This window comes from Sander lucioperca, chromosome 4 (assembly GCF_008315115.2).
Source record: "Sander lucioperca isolate FBNREF2018 chromosome 4, SLUC_FBN_1.2, whole genome shotgun sequence".
Taxonomy (NCBI): domain Eukaryota; kingdom Metazoa; phylum Chordata; class Actinopteri; order Perciformes; family Percidae; genus Sander; species Sander lucioperca.
This window is the reverse complement of record NC_050176.1, coordinates 8,071,943-8,091,308: the sequence shown is the minus strand read 5'-3', so window position 1 is coordinate 8,091,308 and position 19,366 is coordinate 8,071,943. Positions and strand designations below refer to the sequence as shown.

The window sequence follows — 19,366 nt, the reverse complement described above, 5'->3', positions numbered from 1 at the left end:
TCAACATTAAAATCTCCTCATCAAAAATAATCCTGATACTCGCTGGATTGATTAATTTTTTTATTTCACTGGGCAAATATCACATTCACGGAGGCATCTTTTATTTCTACTTGCTTTGTTAGCATTTCATTCATATATATATATATATATATATATATACACAAAGATGAATAGAAAACAAAATAAACTGATGTCAAAATCTTTAATTGCACAAACTGCCTCTTGTATATAGAATTGTAAATATATATATTTATTATGCTCTTGATAATCCCAATTATTTATTTATGTCTTGCTCCCGTTTCTTTTTTTCCCTGCCTTCACAGTATACACTCATATCTTGTGCCTAATTTCTTTATCTTTATTGTTCTGTTCTTTCTTGTTCTGCTAATAGTTTTTGTATTTTGTATTGCTTAAAAAAAGCTGAGAAAAAACTGTGTGATGTAAATTACTGTACTGAATTTCATATAAATCATTTAAAAGGCATTTAAAAAGTCGTTTAGTCGTTTAATAATAAAAATACAGTCCCATTTTAATACAAATATACGAGTATATAGAGAATTGCAATTCAAAACTTACATATTTTAACAATAGTGTGGCAGAAATAACAGCTCCATATTTCTTCGTTGGGTGTAGATATCATAAATATGATTTAATCAAGTGAAATGACCAAATGCACTATGACTGATGATGTCTGCATAATGTAGCTACTCTTGTATGTAGTGAGCTGAAGTTCAGTGCCCAAAGTTGTCATGAGAGGAGGACTCTGTTGTCTTTGGCCCACTTCCTCAGAACTCGGATGATGTATTCAACCTGGGGGTTTCCTGAATTTCGCAGCAGAGACAACACCTCTTTAAGTGTCTCCCTAGAACACAAACAGGATGCGTGAGGAAACAAGATTAGATCAAGAATGCACCATCGCTCATGTTTTTTTTATTTAGACATCACACCCAAACAAACAGACCACAGAAGTTTGATCAGTCCAGATGTTAATCAGTTTTACTGGTTAATGACAGGACATATGATGTTTTGCATAAACTTTCTCTTTCCTCGAGACCACAGAGGGTGGGGGATGGGAGAGGGTTTTTGTTCTTGTTCAATTTGTGTTCATCTGTTCTATGCACCACTTGACATTACCTGGCACATATTGTGGAATTTGTTTTGTTAGTCTGTATGATAAATGGTGCTAAAAAATAATAAAAGATTGATCCCAAAAAAAACAACAACAACAAAAAAACAACATTGTTAAATGTGTGATGTGAACACATTATTGCAGAGGAACTCTCTTGTTTCTAAAATGTAGCACTTGAAGCAGCTTTGCTTTTGCTTATATGATGAATTTATGTACTCGCATGACTCTTGCAATTTTTGGGTGGTATCTTGATGGTTGAATGCACTTATTGTAAGTTGCTTTGGATAGAAGCGGCAGCTAAATGAATGTAATGTAATGTAATGTAATGAAAAAGAGACAATCATACTTGGACTCCTTGTTTGCCAGTATGAGCTGGAAGATGCCGACACATGCCCCTCTCTTGCCCTCCCAGTAGTTGGATCCTGGGTCCAGTTTCTCCAGTGCATCAAACGCTTTAGCTGCATAGTAGAACTGGCCCATCTGGAACCACAGGCTGTGATCATGAGCACTAGTATTCAACATATTGACTTCCCAGGCAAAGATTAAATCACCTCTTTACCAAATAAGCATTTTGTCTTAGATTAAAGAATTTATCCAGAACAATACATGTCTGCTTACAGGGCTCAAGTTACAATATGAGCTTTGTAGGTGTATCTAAAAATAATAATAAGTTAGATGCGGAGATAAAAAAAAAAAAAAAGTATGTTTGCTGCTTGCGCACTCTCATGAATAGGCATAGTTGGTGCGATATTCTACTGCACACCTGGTGGCTTGGTGTGAAGTGTAGCCTTTCACGAGATAATATGGTGCGTAGTTCTTGGAAAACATGTTTCTTTTAGCGTATTTATCTTGTTAAAGAAAATTATACCAATTACATTGAAAAATGCATTATTTGTAATTAAAATAATAGTTGTTGGCACTGTATTAGCGACCCCTACATATGTTTGATTTTACTACTTTCATGGGAGCTCGGACCTCACTGCTGCTCACACTTTTGGTTGCATTTCAAAGATATGGTGAGAAAACTGAGGGTATTTTGATAGACAACACCTCTAACAACATACACTAACCACAGCTTAGTTAAAAAGTGCTTATGCAAGTTGTGATAATTATGACAGAGACAAAACATGAATAAGACAAAAGCAGCCAGGTAGAGAATGAAATTTTATATTTATATATTTAAGCATGATTCCGATTTGGAATCATGCTTAAATATACAAGTGACATATTTGAGTTCAGGAAACGGTAACTTGTTGCATTGAAGGACCCTGGCCTTTAGCAATAAATTATTGTATTCTAATAAAGAAAGAGTCAGAAGAAGACATTAAATAGAGCTTAAACAATTAGTCGATTGACAGAAAAGTAACCAGTAACAATTTGGAAATACAATACAATGAAACAGTAGCTGGAACCAGAGTGTTTGGCATTTTTGCTTGAAATATGACTGAAACAATTAACTGATTATCAAAAAGTTGGCAATTCATTTTCTGTCGATCCACTAAGCAATTCATTGACTAATTGTTTCAGCAATTGAGTGGTCATCACAGATGATACATGAGGCAGAAAACAGAGGATGATGTCACCTTGTAGCAGTCGTTGGCAATGAGCTGCAGCAGACTGAAGGAATCGGAGGAAGTGCCCATCTTCAGATAGAGCTCCCAGGCAAGCCGACCCCTCTGGTTCATTATGTCTGACAAGAACAAGACGAGTGTTCAATAATCCATCATTCATAGGCAGTTTCAGCAACTTTTATAGATGAAGATTTGGAAAATATCAAACGCCTGTGGGCAGGTTTTATTGATGTGGATTAAGCCAAGGAAGGGGAGAAAAATCTTTTAATGGAGAAATCCATTTCTTAGAGCTGTTGAGTGACACCATCTAGGTGCAAGAGTGAACCTGAATTCTTTACAAACCTAAGGCTAGAAATCTGGCATTGATGTTGGATTCAGATCTCAGCCTCAGTGAACAAGTATAAAGGCTTCCTCAGTCTTTCCCCGACTTAAGATCTCTGAGAGTATTCTTCATGCTTCATCTCATCAGGTGTAGCCTACTGCAACTTTTTTCATGTCTACCTAAAAAGGCCTCTCCTTTCTGCAGCTAGTGCCAAATGCAGCAAGCATGTTGGCGAACACTGAGGGACTAGAAGATATTGCTCTGGTTTTGGTAATTACATGCTAGTTAACAATCAATCAATCAATATATAATTAGTGAACTACTGTTATTTTTACTGCCTTCTAATGTTCTTTTATTTTGTCTTTATGTCTGTATTCACTCTTTTAAAGTGTTTACAATTCCTTTTAAAGTTGAAATGTATGTTAAGTTGAAAGAGATGTGTAAGAATTGTTCTACATGAATGAATTTGACCTACAGAAATATTTTTGTAATTAAATATACAATCATCGGTACGACTACTATACATACAGCATCGTGCCAGCCAGCTGAGGTAGACATAGTCATTCTTGATCTTTTCACTCTGAATCAGCAGAAAAATCTGAAAGAAATATTGAGTCCAAAACAATTTGTCAGCAACTAATCAGAAGTGATCAAAGTCTACAAAAAGCAGTTGTGTAGATGTACGATGAAGTAAGGTACCTCTTCTGCTTCTTTGTAGTTGCCAAGGGCTGCTTTAGCTTGAGCATAGTTGAAGTTGAACGTATCATCATTATAGAAGTAACCCTGAGAAAAAAGCATAATTATGCCTACCCAAAAGTGTCCACATGTTCAAAAGAAAAGTGCATACAAAAGTCCACACACCTGAATAAATGTACTGCATCTGTAAAGCACTACTTGTCTTGTCACCCAGTGTGTGGGAGTCTTTTTTAAACATCTTACATACTAATATCACAGTAAAGTCATCTCACTGCGATTCTTCACTGCTTTTGTGAGCCTTGTACTGAGCAACACTAACCTTGACTGAGTTTAGATATATGAGAACATCTTCAAACAGTCTCAAGAGGAAGAAGCAGGAGGCCATGCACTGCCTGCCAGGAATAGTGTCTGAAAGGGAGAACAATGTTACACACATTCTCACACAGTTTTGCTTTAAAAGCTCATATTGATCAAATGTCTACTCAGTGTACCACACTCGCTGGCCGAGCCTCCAACTAACTGAAAGAACTGCTGAGCAATTTTTAGATGATCCCTCTGAAAGAGAAGAGCGCAAACATATTTGTCTCTTAGACTCACTCTTATCACATTTGATTGAGTGTGACAATATTTATTTAACAAAAATACTCACTGATCCAATTTCTTGTCCCAACGCCGCATTTACCACTCCTTTCAAAATATACTCCTGAGAAAGTGAATCATCAAAGTTTATATATATATATGTGTATATATACATATGGTCAAAGAACTCAAAAAGGGAGAAAGGCAACACTGATTATCTTGATAAAAGGCATATAAAGAGCACTTACAAGCAATAATTCACTTTCTAGTTAAACATAAACAAGTTGATAAATAATCAGTTTATCAATCATTTGATCTATTTTTTCATTGCTGCTTCAAACCCTCATCAAAATCCACTTTAACAGTACAAAAGTACAAAAATGCATAAAAGAGATACAAAAGCCAGCTTCACAGGCTTTTAGATCCAGGCCACATTGAAGTGCTTTACATAAAAGAAAAGGCTCTCCAGGAACTCTTAATTGGAGCGAGGAGAGGAGGTTTATTAACAGGCTTCGTTTAACCTGGCATGATTCTGGTTTTCATTGTACATTTTCTTTCCTGTAAAAAAAGTGTAACCTTGAATGCAAACAAGTCAAGATTGGCACTGGTGGTAGCTAAACACAGCTACTGTATTTTTTTTCATTATTTTTAAGTTTCTTTTTGAGACCAAATAGTTACAGCACGCTTTAAAGAATGAGTGTGATATCACATGAAAACCCAACGTCACTTCAAATCATTACCTGAGGTGTTGTGGGCACCAAATCTTGGATGAGGTTGTAGGCTTCCTGGACATCATCTGGAAGTATGAAATGCATGTGAATCCATGAGCTAGGGTAGGTGTTCTCTGAAATCTGAGACTTAAAACAACTACAGCAATATTTAATTAACAGCAACGTGACAATGGCGATGATGCATTTACTTTGCATGTCGCATGATATAATGAAGAAGGGAGTTATCTTAGGTTTTCTATATTTAAAATAATAATTACTTACTGATTCTTAACTATATTAAATAAAGCCAAGTATTACATAAGAAAGTGATCTCATTGTGTTGTATATCATTACATTGTTTTCAGATTACATAAAAATGATGAGAGAGTACACTTAATAGAAATATGTTCTTGCATTGTATTTGTGTATAAACATTTGTTGCATTTAAATAGAAATATGTTGCTGTTGTTGTTGTTGTTGTTCCAGAAAACTGCAATGCCATGGCTACACACCTTGTCTGAGATAGTAGATGACCAGGTTGAGTCTGGCCTCGGGGATCACATCGATCAGAGGAGGCAGCACCTGCAACGCCCCCTCCCCACCGCGGAACACCACCTGCAGTACACAGGAGAGAGATTCAGAGTGTGGAAAAGTAGCATGTAAGTCACTAGTGTATGAACACACACTCACACACACTGGCACACACCTACACTACACACTCACAGATAGAGCTTGTGAAGAGCTTACCAGGTTGTGTCGGATAAGCTCCTTAGCAAACTCAAAGGAGCAGGAGGAGATGTCGATTAGGTTCTTCAATTCAGCCTAAGAGGGAGAGAGAGCACACAGAAGTTAAACCATCCACCTGCTACTCTCCCCAAAGAAAACTGGTGCAACTGTAATGGTGCATGCAAGGCTAATACATAAATTAAATGTTTTAAAAAAAAAAAAGCACAAATAATGTGCACTGACACCACTAAAAATATATTAAATTAGTTCCTTCTTACTAAAAGTTACAGTACTGCTAGCTGTTGCTTTAATTTCAAATATCTGCCTTTGTTGGAGTTTTATGTTAACCTATTGGTGCATGGTGATAGAACCACAGACCTGGATGGAGATTTAAAAAAATAAAAATGCTTTTCATTTATTAACCTTTTGGACGATCTATATTTACACAGATAGCGACAGTCTTCACAGACCGAACAAAACCTAATAATGTATGTATGAAAATGTGAAAACACATATGAAGACAACCAAAATATCAGCCAGGATATGCGGCAATCAAACACTTGAATACCTCAGCTGCCTTGCCATTGTAGAGTCTGAAGTGGTTGCAGGCCTTGAGGTTGAGGGCAATAGTGGAGTCTGGCATGCTCTGCAGGTACACAGCCAACACCTCCTGGGACACATCATAGTAGTCCAGCTTGTAGTAACACAGAGCCACGTAAACTTTCAGGGCGAGGTAATCTCTGAAAGACAAGATGCAATGAGGGTGTGAAACTAGCTTTCAGAAGTATTACTTGTAGCTGGACACATTATATTGTGTTTTTTTAATTAACATATGCTGTTTAGAACAGTACATTTTGTAATTGTTGTTCACTATGATCTTATATTGCTTGACATAGTAGTGTGTATACAGAGTTAATTAAATTATTACTCAAATTAGATAAGTAAATCAGGAATTCCTTCCAATTCATGGCCGAATAAAAGTGGTTGGTGATTTGACCGCATTGACTCAAATATGATCCGTTTTAAGTATATATATATATATATATATATATATATATATATATATATATGTTGTTAATAATATCTAGAATCTATTAACAACATAAATGTTTCTTTTATAGTCAACATGGCATTTCAGCAAATAACAGATCTTATTATTATTGTATATTATGATAACAAATATCTTTATAAATTGACATATTTTCTTTATAGATTTTTAATGAATCTCATGTACAAAAAGTCAGAGACAAGACGTTATCACAGGAACAAACAGACACAAACAAGGGAACACCTGAATGCCAGAAAAGAGTTTAAAAGGAATGGATATTTGCAAGTTATCAAACAAAAGGAACATCAAGCCAAAATGGGCTGGTACTCTGGGTTTTTCTGCAATCTTTGCATAGAGCTATTTTGATATTTTTGCATTTTTCTGTCAGCATTTGGAAGAAGTAGTAGGCATGCAGCTAAAAGGCTGAGGTGCATCTGAGGTTTTCTTACTAGGTTGACAGCAGAACCTAGTAAAAAAAACCTCAGATGCACATTGGCCTACGGATGCCACAAAGCCAACAATAGATCTCTGAGAAGTGGCACTATGAAATCAAAGTCTTTCATTTTCTTACCCTTGCTACTTCAGATATTATCAGTGTTAGAGGAAGCTAGCTCAGCAGACCAGCTGCACTGACACTTATTATTATCTTTATGGTTCCATAAGGCATGAAGCTCAAATTAACAACTCACACCTGTCAAGGTGGCGTGAGGATGGCACAGGACTGTGAAATTAATTTAAGAGAGTGGAAAAGCACAGACCTGTTCTGCAGTAGAAGGCGTTTATAGATGTCTATAGCCTCCTGGTAGTGGGAGCGCATGTAGTGGATGGACGCCAGGCTCAGCTGGTCCTCTGTCACATCCTCCAGGTTCTGGTGGAAACCCATCAGCTTCTTCTCATCATTGAACTGAAGACAACAGGCAATGAAGGAATACATCATTCAGAAATGTGATCACGATGACACAAAAAGCTAAAAAGACTGGGGGGGGGGGGGGGGGGGGGGGCAAGACGATATGAATCACCCAAGGAATAAAAAGTCATGAGAAGTTTAAATACTCAAATCTATTACACAAACACTAGAAATGCCACCAAGTTTTCCTCATTGTTGAGCTCAGACGACACAAGAAGGAATTAACTATAACATCAGTATTGTATGACATGAATACAGAGCTGTATGTTTCTTTCATATTTTACACTTAAACCTGTATCTACGGTGCAGGGCAGCTCAGCAGTGAATGGTTAGTGTGTAAGTGAAGGCAGAGAGGAAAAGTAAACATAATATAATAAAATAATATAGTAGTGTTCTTACCTTGTGAGCCAAGTGGAAGAGTAATCGATTTTGGAGGGGGGACATTGGCGCTACAGACAGCAAGAGAAAGCAAATTTAGTTAGACAGCAAACCACATGGGAAAAACATGCAACATGTATTAATATAATAAACGTTCTCTCAGCAATTACATAACTGACTGAACAGCACTGTATGTGATATGGCAACAACAACAAAAAAAACATTTCTTTGTGTTTCTCAAGCTGCAAAAAAGTCTTCACAATAAAATCCTGCAGACTTCTTGAATACAACCTGGTGCACAATAACTATTTTAATTGAAGGTTGTCCAAAAGTATGTGGACAACCCTATGCACAAAAATGGCGGCCTTTCATAATTAGTGATGTTTGGATTATGTTTTGGTGAGCTACAAAATAAAAAAAATCCAAAATGACTTTGTATCTTGTAAATATGATTTTTCACTGAAATAATATGAATGAGCAACATAATTGAAAAATAAACCAATAATTATTGATAATTAGAACTCACAGCATATTTACACCAATTTGGTACAATTCAATAGCAAAAATGTTTCGCCTGCATGCCGTGGTTAGCATACAGTACAAAAAAGGAATTTACTAATGTAACAGCTGGAAAGCCTACCCTTAGATGCAGCCTCCTCAGCCTCTTTATAGAGCCCCAGAAAAAACAGTGCACAGGCCAGAAAGACCCACACCTGAGCAGGACATTCAGGCTTCATGGTCAGAGACTTGTACTCCTGTCACAACATGATGAGGAAATATTGCAAATGTGATCAGACTCTACGAAAAATAGTCAGTCACATCCTTGCATTTATCCGACAGGTATTCAGTATTATTGATTATTTTAATTATTGCATCTGGGGTAGTATTTTTGCACCAAACTACACACACTTATTCAGACATATATAAACAGAAAATACCTCCATAGCTCTCTTGTAATCACCCAAGTGAAAGGCGCAGTAGCCAATCCATTGGTCCGTATGCTCCTCTTTCTCGCCAATACTTCTTTGAAACTAGAGATGACACAGCAACAAATTATCAGCTGCAGCAGCAGCACTCAGTAATAAAGAGATGTCTGTAGCAGAGATGTGGGAGTTTCAGGGCATGACACAGGATAAACTGCTAGAGACATTGCAGTAGACATTGCAGTAGAACAAACTGAATCTCAACTGAATCATCACATTTGGATATTTTGTATTATAGGAAATTGCTGCTTAATTCCTAACTTTTGAAAAAGCATGGTCAAATCGATCACAGGCAGGCACAAGTAACTATGTCTATATCAGTAACTATCAGACCACTTACTTTAAAAATCCAATAACGATATGACAAACAATCTTGATATTATGGACCCTTAGATTTTGTTTTGATTTCGGTGTGACCACAACAATACATACTAAGCAGGATATTTTACAGTTGAAAAATAAAGATATTGGTCAGCTGCAGTACAGCACACAATTAATTCAATTGATTCCATTAATTGTGGTCCATGAATGCATGTCAGCATGGAAACACTAAAACTTTCCCCTCTAGTGAAGGATGGTCCTTATACCCAAAAGCCTTATTAGCAAGCAATTATTATATATTATCTTTATTAACCCATGTGTTATGTTATGTGTTTAAGTACCTCTAACAGTGTCAAAGCCCCAAGGTAGTCTCTCTGTTGCAGGTATTCCTCCAAGTTAGGAACTTTTGTCTTGTTTTTCCTCTTTTTCTCACTGATGCTCAACGGTGTCTCTCCTCCCACGGCTGGCTTCACGCGAGAAAGGATCTGCCAAGGTACACAATTTGAATTTCCAAAGTTATCAAAGACTTTGAGTTGGTTGGGGCCAACATGTACGACAATTTCAGAGATATATTAGCTAAGTTATGATGAGACAGCATTGACAATGGTCCTGGCATAAGGTATAAAAAATGATAACTCACCATGTCGACGAGGCTTTCTAGAGGCACCTAACGTTAGCGCTAGCTAGCTAAGACTTGTTTATCTCTAACCTAGGTAACGTTGGGTGTTTCTATCAACGAAAACACCAATTGTTAACGTTAGCTTTTACCTGTTACGCACGATTCCTAACGTTTTTAGCAATCTAGTTTCATCTTTCATTGAAACCAGCCAGATAACGCTACCAACGTAAACTGAATTCCCTGACGACTAACAGGGCATTGATAAAATTACAGTTAAAGTCAACACGTTTTTAGACTGGAGAATAATGTACAATCCTCCTGGTTAACGTTAGCTAGCTGATGCTGATAGTTTAAAGATTGCATAGATCAATTTTTCCGCTCTCAAACTTTCAAATTAAAGGCACAAGCAAAGGACCTGACAATGTAGTGAGGCAATTAAACACATATTAAGGTTAAATCGTTGATGTTATCTAGCTATTCATGGCCCTTATCTAAAAACCTCGGACAGGGCTGAACCCCAGGTTGGAGATGACAACTGAAGGAAACGTTGGGACATTGCAACCGTTTTAGAATACAGCTCTCGAATGACATTTATTTTGTAGTCAAACAGAGTTTGGGGCTCAACAGGAAACAGCTCGACCCTTCCGTGTTGAACTTGATTAAGTGGTTTGTTCATTGTTGCCTAGCAACGGAACACGAAGGATTTTGAATTTTGACTAAATATATTTATCATACAAGACTATGTACAAGATTCTGCCATAAAATACATCCATAAATCAAGTATGTTCATCAACATGTATATCACTTTTTATTAGAAATAATGTATTCTGCGATGTTACATTCTAGTTGCCCCAGTGGCCTAATGGATAAGGCACTGGCCTCCTAAGCCAGGGATTGTGGGTTCGAGTCCCATCTGGGGTGGACTGTTTTAAATCAATCATCCTCAAATTACCCTTGCTCACAATTATTCATTGAATTTCATCTAATTGACTCACACAATGTATCCCTGCGTATTTATATCTATGGTATCCATGTATAATGCCTGTATCTTGCTCTCAATAACAAGTTCTTCAGTTTCGTGATCACTCATTCTGAATCTCAACCAGCACATAAAACTTGTGGATAAATCTTATCCACAGAACTCTATTAATGGTGGCAGTAACAAAAAAGAATTGATAAAAGCGGGGCAGTAAAAATACATGCAATTTAAAAGGTTGTCAATTATCAAGTGATTTGATCTAAGCAGTTGTGATATCTGTCATGATTCATAATTTTCCCTGTCTTACCTTCATCATTAACAACACAAAATTGCCATTAATCATTTAAGGAACAAACATTTAATGGTGGAAGCAACAAAGTAAAGTGAAATTATGAAAATGCATGTGAAAAATTAAGCAGTAATTTAACAAAGTGATGATTAACTTGATTGACATTTTATTTTAAAGTGTTGCTCCGATAATCAACTGGGCTGTGTTACAGTCTACTAGTAATAATTCACAATACCCAACTGACATTTATAGCCATACATCTATGGTTTACACATGGTTGTATAAGTGCATTTTCATTACCTCCATTTTAATCAATTATTTTGTTACGTCCATCCCTCATAGAACTCAACATGGATCGTTAATTGGATCATTTTAATTATTGATGTAGTTATGAAAAATCAGGTTCTTTTTAATGTTGTTTGATCGTATTCCCCCGTACAAACCAAAGTATGTATGTGGATTGGTAGCTGGCGAGATGTCAGTTCACCTCCTGGGCACTGCCAAGGTGCTCTTGAGCAAGGCACCATACCCCATCCAACCGCTCAGGGCGCTGGTCCAGTACTGGCAGCCCACTCACTCTGACATCTCTCCATTTGTGCATGAATAGGTCCTGAGCATGTGTGTATTTCAGGCCTGTTGTGATTTCTAACAAGAGTGTACATTGTAATTTCCCCCGAGAATCAAAAAGTATAAATTTCAAACGCATCATTTGCATTTCGTATGCGTTTTCCTGTTGGGTTTTGTCCTTAAGGAAACAGGTGGCAGGTGTCGCACAGCTCTATTGCTAAGCTCTATTAATACTGTAGTATGTGGCATTGAACCATGCATGTACCATGTACTTGTATCTAAATATTTTAGAAGTTACCATTATATTATGCATGTGCAAACATTATGCATATATTCAATAAAGTCAAGCAAAAAAAAACAAGAGTTTTATGAAAAACCAGCCAACTTTATTGATTTCTCAGCTCATAGTGCTTTGCCTTTCTCGCTTTCTTTCTTTGATGGACATGACTTTGGATCAGTCAGAGCTAACACCGTCCCAGTCGGAGGCCTGTGCTGTGGGAGTTGCAGACCAGTCTTCAGTGGCAGTTTGGGCACTCGAGTCCTCTGAGGAAACTGAGTGAGAAATATGTCATTAATATGCATTCTGTTTAACTGTTTTTACATTCATCCACCAACCAAGATCAACCCGACAATTTCCTATACAAGATGGTAGGATCCTACAACTCAGTCCAAGATAAATTCTAAGTGAAAGGTGGAAAAATTCTATACATTCACACTAAAAACTACAAATTGTCAGTAGTAAAGAAATCATGTCATAACTCCACCCAAAAATGTTCCTCCTTGCCAAGTTCCTTTTCAGCTGCCAACAATTCTTCTCAATCTAAGACAGAAATTATCTGCCCAACAAAAGAATAGCTCTTCAGTCTGTAAAATCTCAGTTTTTGATGATGAAAAACTATACAGTGCAACGAGACCCCCAGCATCTGTTTATGTCATTTTGCACCACTCACCTCCTCTGGGTCTCTGTAGAACTAGAGATCAGGCATAACTTCCCAGGGAAGCTACCTGGAGATTTTTCACAACAGCCCCTGGGGCAAAGGATGACATCGTCCTCAACTGTAGTTTATGCATCCCTCATCCTTTTTCCTGTGAAAGACACCAGCAAAAGCTCACAGATAACAGCCTAACAATGTGCGTGCACATGGGTCTAATCCTGTCACTGAAGAATGTGCCCATTCATTGAAGCAGAATACAATTGAAGTAACCTGAGGCAGTGCTTTGTGGGTCCCAAATGGAAATGTGCTGCCATTTGCTTTGAAGAAACAAGGCAACAAATACTGCAAAGGTTATAACATTTAGGGCGTACGCACACTCACATGCAGGTAAACAGTGCCCGAGCACGTTTGACCCCAAAGTCCAATTCGCTTGACTAGTGTGATCACTCCATACCCGCTTGAAAGAGGTGGGCCAGGGCAGGGTTCGGTTGGACTCGGGCACGGGACGCATCAGTGCGATCGCTAAACGTGCCCGGTACTTAACTTACAGATGAACGTGAATTGTAGTCGGTGAGTCCCGTAATGTAATGTACACGTAAGCGTAAAACGTAAGCGTGCTCTGGCCCTGAATGTGTTATTCCAGTGCGAGTGCAGGCCAGCAGGGCAGTGGGGAGGGCGGGCAATCGTGCTCGGGCACGGTTTAAGGCAACCGGGCCAAGTGTGAGTACGCTGTTAGAGTAAGTGAGCCTGCAGAAGGTACCCAGTTAGTAGAGGATGAGAGGAATAAAAAGGCACTTTAGTATATACTGTATGTTCAAATGTGGCCCAGGTCACTATCAAACCCCAGTCATGGGACAGCAGTCCTAATGGTGTTAGCGAAAACCCAGCCAAATCACTCTGGCACACTTCCGACACCTAAACACAGACGAGATCAGTGCCAGGCTTTAATGGTGTGCTGCATGTTTAGTGAAATGTAATAAGCTTAAAATAAAAAATAAAATACATTACATCTATTTTAATGCCAACATTTGCTGAGCAGTGACCATAAGTGCCACTTACATGATATTGGTAAATGATATAAATGCAACAATAGTACAAATAGCTCAAGAGGAAAAGAAAGCTGGCAAACTGACTCAGTAACATCCGTTGTACGGGAGTTTGCCAACATTAGCCACCATAAACTAGTGGTCATACCAGACCAAATGAGGCTGTAGCAGAAAAACCCGGAGTACAGAGCTGAGTTGTTTTCAACTTTTAAATTTGGAAGACAAAGAATGTGTTTTTTTTTTTTTTTTTTTTTTTTTTTTAGAGTGAGTCTTTCTTTACCAGAACATCTCATTGAGACCAAACTGATGGAATGTTCTATTTAGAATCACTTATAAAAAAGATGTAGCTAAAGTAGCTTTGTCTAGAAAAACAGACCTGTCCTGTATTCCTGGAGGAGATACACCAACATCGCCTGGATTCTCAATGGCAACAATGGCCTTGGCTGCTACCAGGTCACTCACGTTAATAATGTACACACCTGGAGAGGGAAAGACAAAAAGGAAGCCAAATTACCTGCCACCCTCATGACCCAGACATCTGAATCAATGCAGTTCGGTCAAGGTCCTGTGATCTGACGGTCAAGCCTTTTCTAATACAGTGAACAGTGTCCACTGGCAGCAGAAAATAAAACCGCTAAAATCAGAATGTGAATCGGTTTAAAACTACAGAATACATTGCAATGTTTCAATTTTTTTTTTGCACAACCTATTTCTACCAACAAATTTAATCTGACAGTCAGAAAGGAGGATGCTTTTTTTATTTATTCATTTTTATTTATTTATTTTATTTTTTTAAATTGTACTTATTTGTATGTGTATGTATGAAGTAATGTCTTCTTGACTTTCATGACTTTATTTAATTCACCTTTTTGCACAGTAGGTGGGGTATGTGGAGTACAGGGAAAGCATAAATGGATAAAGCAGTAATCACTAGGTGTGCAGGATTCAGAAAATGTCACGATTCAATATCAATTTTTAGGCTCAAGATTTGATTAAAAACGATTCGATTAAAAAAACAATTCATAGTATGTAAATGTAGTTACTTTTCCCATGTGATTGCAGTAGACATACAATTAAAAATAAATTAAAAAAAACATTTAAAAAAAAAACAAAAAAAACCGAGGTCAGTGACTCGAGTCTGTTCAGTGTGTTCCGTGCCATCGTTAGTCGAAGGGGCCGTCAGCCTTCATTTTGGCCAATTTGACTTGTTGAATCGGCCAGTGGGCAGTCGGACTCAATGACCAATTACCAGAAGTGACGAGCAGGATGAGCGTGACAAATGCCTCTCAAAATCTGACGAAAATCTTTTAAACTGACCTTTGTAAATCTGAAATGAAGACAGATTCAGCAACTATAGGGCCTATTTCTCGCTTAAAATGTTTTCAGAAACACGTTTAGGTGAACTATTTCCGTAAAATACGAGATCGTATTCCGAACGGGCCGCCATTATGGTCTGGCTTTGAAATTCGGGAGAAGCCAGACCCACGTGATGCGTTCGTCCAATCAGCTGCCGGTTTTCATTTTTTGGGCGACAACACAGATAAGCGCACCTGTTATGGAGACGTATTACGTCTCGCGCACACATAGAACGTAAGCTCAAGTCAGCGTTGCTTCGGTGTGTTCCGAGGCACTTTTTTGACCAATTTGGGGAGACCGATCAGTCCGACTGCCTTTTCTGCCGACGGTCGGTCGTCAGGTTGGTGTGTCAGAGCCTTAAGGTATATTTAGCAGGTGATCTGTTATTTGCCTTTTACAAAAACTTGGGTATGAAGGCCACAATACACAAGATATAGTTTTTGGCAGCTTAACATTATAACTCCTTTAAACTATCCTAAAACAAAGGATCCAGGGTTGTATAAACAAGCAAAAGTAGATATATACTGTATATAAATTGATGACACTAACATCATTCATTTTTTATTTATTAGTTTCACATGAAACTTGACATTAATGCTATGATCTCAAAAGTTTAGACCACTACAGCTACCAAATAAAATCCATTCATTCATCCATCCATTCAAGTGTCATCGTGTGATAATTTGTTTAAGAGACACATAATTTGGATGCTACACTTTCATCTGAGGTCATATTAATAGAGACATGCAAGAACATTTCAGCTGGTAAATGAATTTGGTCTTAAAGGGTCAGATGCATCAGAGGCTTTTACACAGAGGCGAACAGGAAGAATAGAAAAACACAATTTCATTATACCAAGAATGTGGCCCAGGTCACTATCAAACCCCAGTCATGGGACAGCAGTCCTAATGGTGTTAGCGAAAACCCAGCCAAATCACTCTGGCACACTTCCGACACCTAAACACAGACGAGATCAGTGCCAGGCTTTAATGGTGTGCTGCATGTTTAGTGTAATGGAAAAAAGCTTTAAATAAAAAAATAAAATAAAAAAAGGCATTACATTTATTTTAATGCTAACTTTTGCTGAGCAGTGACCATAAGTACCACTTACATGATATTGGTAAATGAAACTGACTCAGTAATAGCTGTTGTATGGGAGAGTTTGCCAACATTAGCCAACATAAACTAGTGGTCAAATGATTCTCATAACTGTACCTACAACAGAAATGGACATAAAAACTGAATTAGTTTAGAAAAGATGAAACCAAAAAAAGTCCAACTTACAGTCAGTCTTCCTCTTGCAGACACTGCTCTACCTGGAAGTACAGGCTGGTTCCTGCTGCAAAGAACTCCAGCACATCCTCCTCCTCGATCTGCAGCACATCCGGACATCTTATGTGTTATGAGTTTAGTGGAAGAGCTAGAAGAGGAGAAGACAACATTTACAGTCAGATAGCAGCAAGCAGACCACAACTGTACAATCATTTTTGGCTCCTGATATGACCAATAAATCTAAAGGTTTTAAAAAACTAAAACAATCAGAATCTCCAGGGAACGTTCTGTGATGGTTCTCTAAAGAAAATGAAAAAACAACCTTCAGAGAACGTTCCCTGGAGGTTATTCAAAAGACAGTTCGCAGAAGGTTCTTAAGGTTATTTATTAAAAATAATATGTACTGTTAATTGTTTAAAGTAAGTAAAGTTAAGTATTAAGTAAAGTTTATTTCTCATTGAAACACAGCTGGAGGTTTATGTTGATTCATTGGTTTTATAATAACTATAAAAATCAACGCAGCACGGACAAACAGACTAGAGTGTCGACACTCCAGGACCCATATCATTTTTATTTTATCAGGAAGTTAGAACAAAGAGTATAGAAGTACCAAGAGTACACAGAGGTAGTAGAAGGTACTCTTTGGTTAGAACAGGGGTGGCGAACCTGTGGCTCTTGAGCCGTATGCGGCTCTTTGCCTGCTCCTGTGAGGCTCTTACTGTGTAGCTGGGGGCTGTGTCATTGGTTGATTGTTGTTTTTAACTTTTCTGAAACATACAGTATTTCAGATAAGTAAAAAAAAAAAAAAAAAAACACATTTGAATGCATCTGCCAATACTGCCAATACATTTGCCAATTATTTTAAAATGGAAAATAATGCAGCAGAGTTTTGAGGACAGATTCTGCAACCTGAGGAAAAACAGCGGCCACAGATCACCTTCCTCGTTAACCCTTTCACTGCTGAATCCGACTGTTTGAAAGCCCCTTTAGTGACAAATGAGTGAAAGAGTTCTTCGAGTGGCCACAACCGAGTTCTAGCAAGACCTGAAAAGGATTGTGGATAACAAAGACTGTCAGGTTTCCCACCGAGTCAATCTAAGTGAGAAAAATAAACTATGAAAACTGCTATGTATTATGACTGTCATCAGATCTGGAAGACACTGTTGCTGTTGTAGTGTGGACGTGCATGTGTTGTGTGGCTTTTTGCTATGGTGCGTTTTTTTTTGTGGCTCTTTATACCCAACTGGTTGGCCACCCCTGGGTTAGAACATACACTCAGGCAAAGATGGCAACATAGAACAGTTAACAGGGTCCGCTGTCAATTTAAAAATGAAACAAGCCATGGACCATATGGTGCACAAACATTTCACTTTTCATGTCATTCTATGATTGTGTAAACTATGGAGAGATGAAAAGCTAAACTTTTTTTTATGTCACTTATTTTTATATTTGGAAATATTTACTGGCCGTAATTATTTAAAGCCGTCCAAATTGCATATTTACCCACGGAGACCAACTTACGGCAGATGACATGTTATTTTACTTATTTCATTGAAATGCAGTGACTAGCCCAATGCGTCACAGTGTAACGTTACAGAGAGCAGACACACCGCAGCACGAGCATCATTAATGTACCCCTGCCTGCAGCATAGTGGTAGCTTTACTAACATATAAGTCCTCATAATGTGAGGATAATAATGAGACAATAGTATCAGATTTGTATCTCACCACGTGAATATACGCCGTACGAAGACACCTCGCGGTCAAAAGAGACCGGAAAAAGGAAGTGTCGTCAAATTTATAGTGAGACTTACTTCCGTTTATGTGGGCAAATTCAAGCACCGAGTCTTGCCATACAGTCTATGAGTCTTGCCTGTCAGGTACGTTGCCAACAGTATGGATGTATCGATTATAAGTAATACATCCATGGGATGCATTCTCTTAATACATCCATGATGGGATGTATGAGAACGTCACACATAAACAATACATAGCCTACACAGCAAATGTGTGTGTATATATATATATATATATATATATATATATATATATATATATATATATATATATATATATATATATATATATATATATGTCTTACTTAAAGTCCACTTACTTGCCTTTGCTAGAGTTTTCAACTGCATCTCATGATCTTCTATAGCATGCCGGTATTTGGGTATTTTGGTTTAAGTGAATCACCCTCATGCATGAGTCATACATCAATATTAATAGCCTCATTTTACTTATCATCCATGACGATGAAGTTACAGAAAAATAGAAATGCATGGCAAAAATAGCATATTGTCAATATTTTAGAGAACATCCATAGTTTCACAAATAATGTTGCAAAACTTTCTATGAAAATGGGAGGAGGCTTTACTGACTTCAGATGATGAATTGCAAACCAGTGTCATTCTATATTTTAATTCTGGCAGTCAAGCACGGCTACAGCCTTTGTGTGGCCTCTACTGAACATTGAATGGACGGGTCCTCTTCAGTTAGACAACTACATTTCCAGCTATATGGAGCTGGGCCATTGTGTCATTTTGTAAAATATTTGATTTGCCAGATTTAATTTTTCATAATCTCATATGTATGAAAACAAGCAGTAGGCTTTCACTGACTTCAATGAAGAGGCAACAGAAATCTGACACGCAGGCTTCACCTTGAACAGAACTCTTTGTTCTCATCTCTACAATTATCTGTAAACTTCACCAACATGGAGATTGTGGTTTGGAAAATGCTCAGGGCAGTATGGAAAGCATGTTTATGTGCCAAATGCCTACACATGGCCTGAGGCTCAACAGCACTGCAGACAGACACTGATCTGTCCCCCATCACTACACTGTTGGTTGAAATGCAACAATTAATGTTAAAGGCCTTGTGGTTCGGTCTCCACATCGAGGCAACCCAATGGAGATGGTCAGGAGGTA

At 37.8% G+C, this 19,366-nt stretch overlaps 1 protein-coding gene, 1 long non-coding RNA gene and 3 other non-coding genes across 6 annotated transcripts; 1 reads left to right on the top strand and 4 right to left on the bottom strand.

The window, feature by feature from the left end:
• Window positions 1-302: 302 nt before the first annotated feature.
• On the bottom strand, window positions 303-10,541 carry ttc26 (tetratricopeptide repeat domain 26). The gene is made up of 18 exons (XM_031289521.2): window positions 10,011-10,541; window positions 9,712-9,855; window positions 9,005-9,097; window positions 8,707-8,821; window positions 8,088-8,137; window positions 7,540-7,685; window positions 6,302-6,473; window positions 5,755-5,829; window positions 5,520-5,622; window positions 5,038-5,093; window positions 4,368-4,421; window positions 4,210-4,273; window positions 4,038-4,126; window positions 3,722-3,805; window positions 3,551-3,620; window positions 2,713-2,819; window positions 1,476-1,609; window positions 303-862 (listed from the first exon to the last, which is right to left on the bottom strand). The coding sequence occupies exons 1-18, from the start codon at window positions 10,011-10,013 to the stop codon at window positions 748-750; spliced, it is 1,674 nt and encodes a 557-aa protein (XP_031145381.1). The 5' UTR covers window positions 10,014-10,541; the 3' UTR covers window positions 303-747.
• Window positions 10,542-10,837: 296 nt separating this feature from the next.
• Window positions 10,838-10,910, top strand: trnar-ccu. Its single transcript has one exon. It is a non-coding gene; the product is annotated as a tRNA-Arg (tRNA).
• A 1,276-nt stretch (window positions 10,911-12,186) lies between these two features.
• On the bottom strand, window positions 12,187-18,231 carry LOC116043007. 2 transcript variants are annotated; one of them, XR_004103355.2, is made up of 5 exons: window positions 18,162-18,231; window positions 16,446-16,581; window positions 14,182-14,284; window positions 12,775-12,910; window positions 12,187-12,376 (listed from the first exon to the last, which is right to left on the bottom strand). It is a non-coding gene; the product is annotated as an uncharacterized LOC116043007 (long non-coding RNA). The 2 variants fall into 2 exon arrangements; XR_004103354.2 differs by having other exon boundaries at window positions 12,187-12,367.
• On the bottom strand, window positions 13,576-13,718 carry LOC116043119. Its single transcript, XR_004103395.1, has one exon. It is a non-coding gene; the product is annotated as a small nucleolar RNA SNORA62/SNORA6 family (small nucleolar RNA).
• LOC116043120 lies at window positions 16,020-16,162 on the bottom strand. The gene has a single exon (XR_004103396.1). It is a non-coding gene; the product is annotated as a small nucleolar RNA SNORA62/SNORA6 family (small nucleolar RNA).
• Window positions 18,232-19,366: the final 1,135 nt, after the last annotated feature.

Excerpts from the sequence above, each read along its gene's own strand:
- ttc26 (XM_031289521.2), bottom strand. Across the intron at positions 8,822-9,004 it reads ATTACAAGAGAGCTATGGAG|GAGTACAAGTCTCTGACCAT; the intron begins GTATTTTCTGTT and ends ATGTTGTGACAG. Across the intron at positions 1,610-2,712 it reads TTGCCAACGACTGCTACAAG|ATGGGCCAGTTCTACTATGC; the intron begins GTGACATCATCC and ends CTGTGGTTCCAG.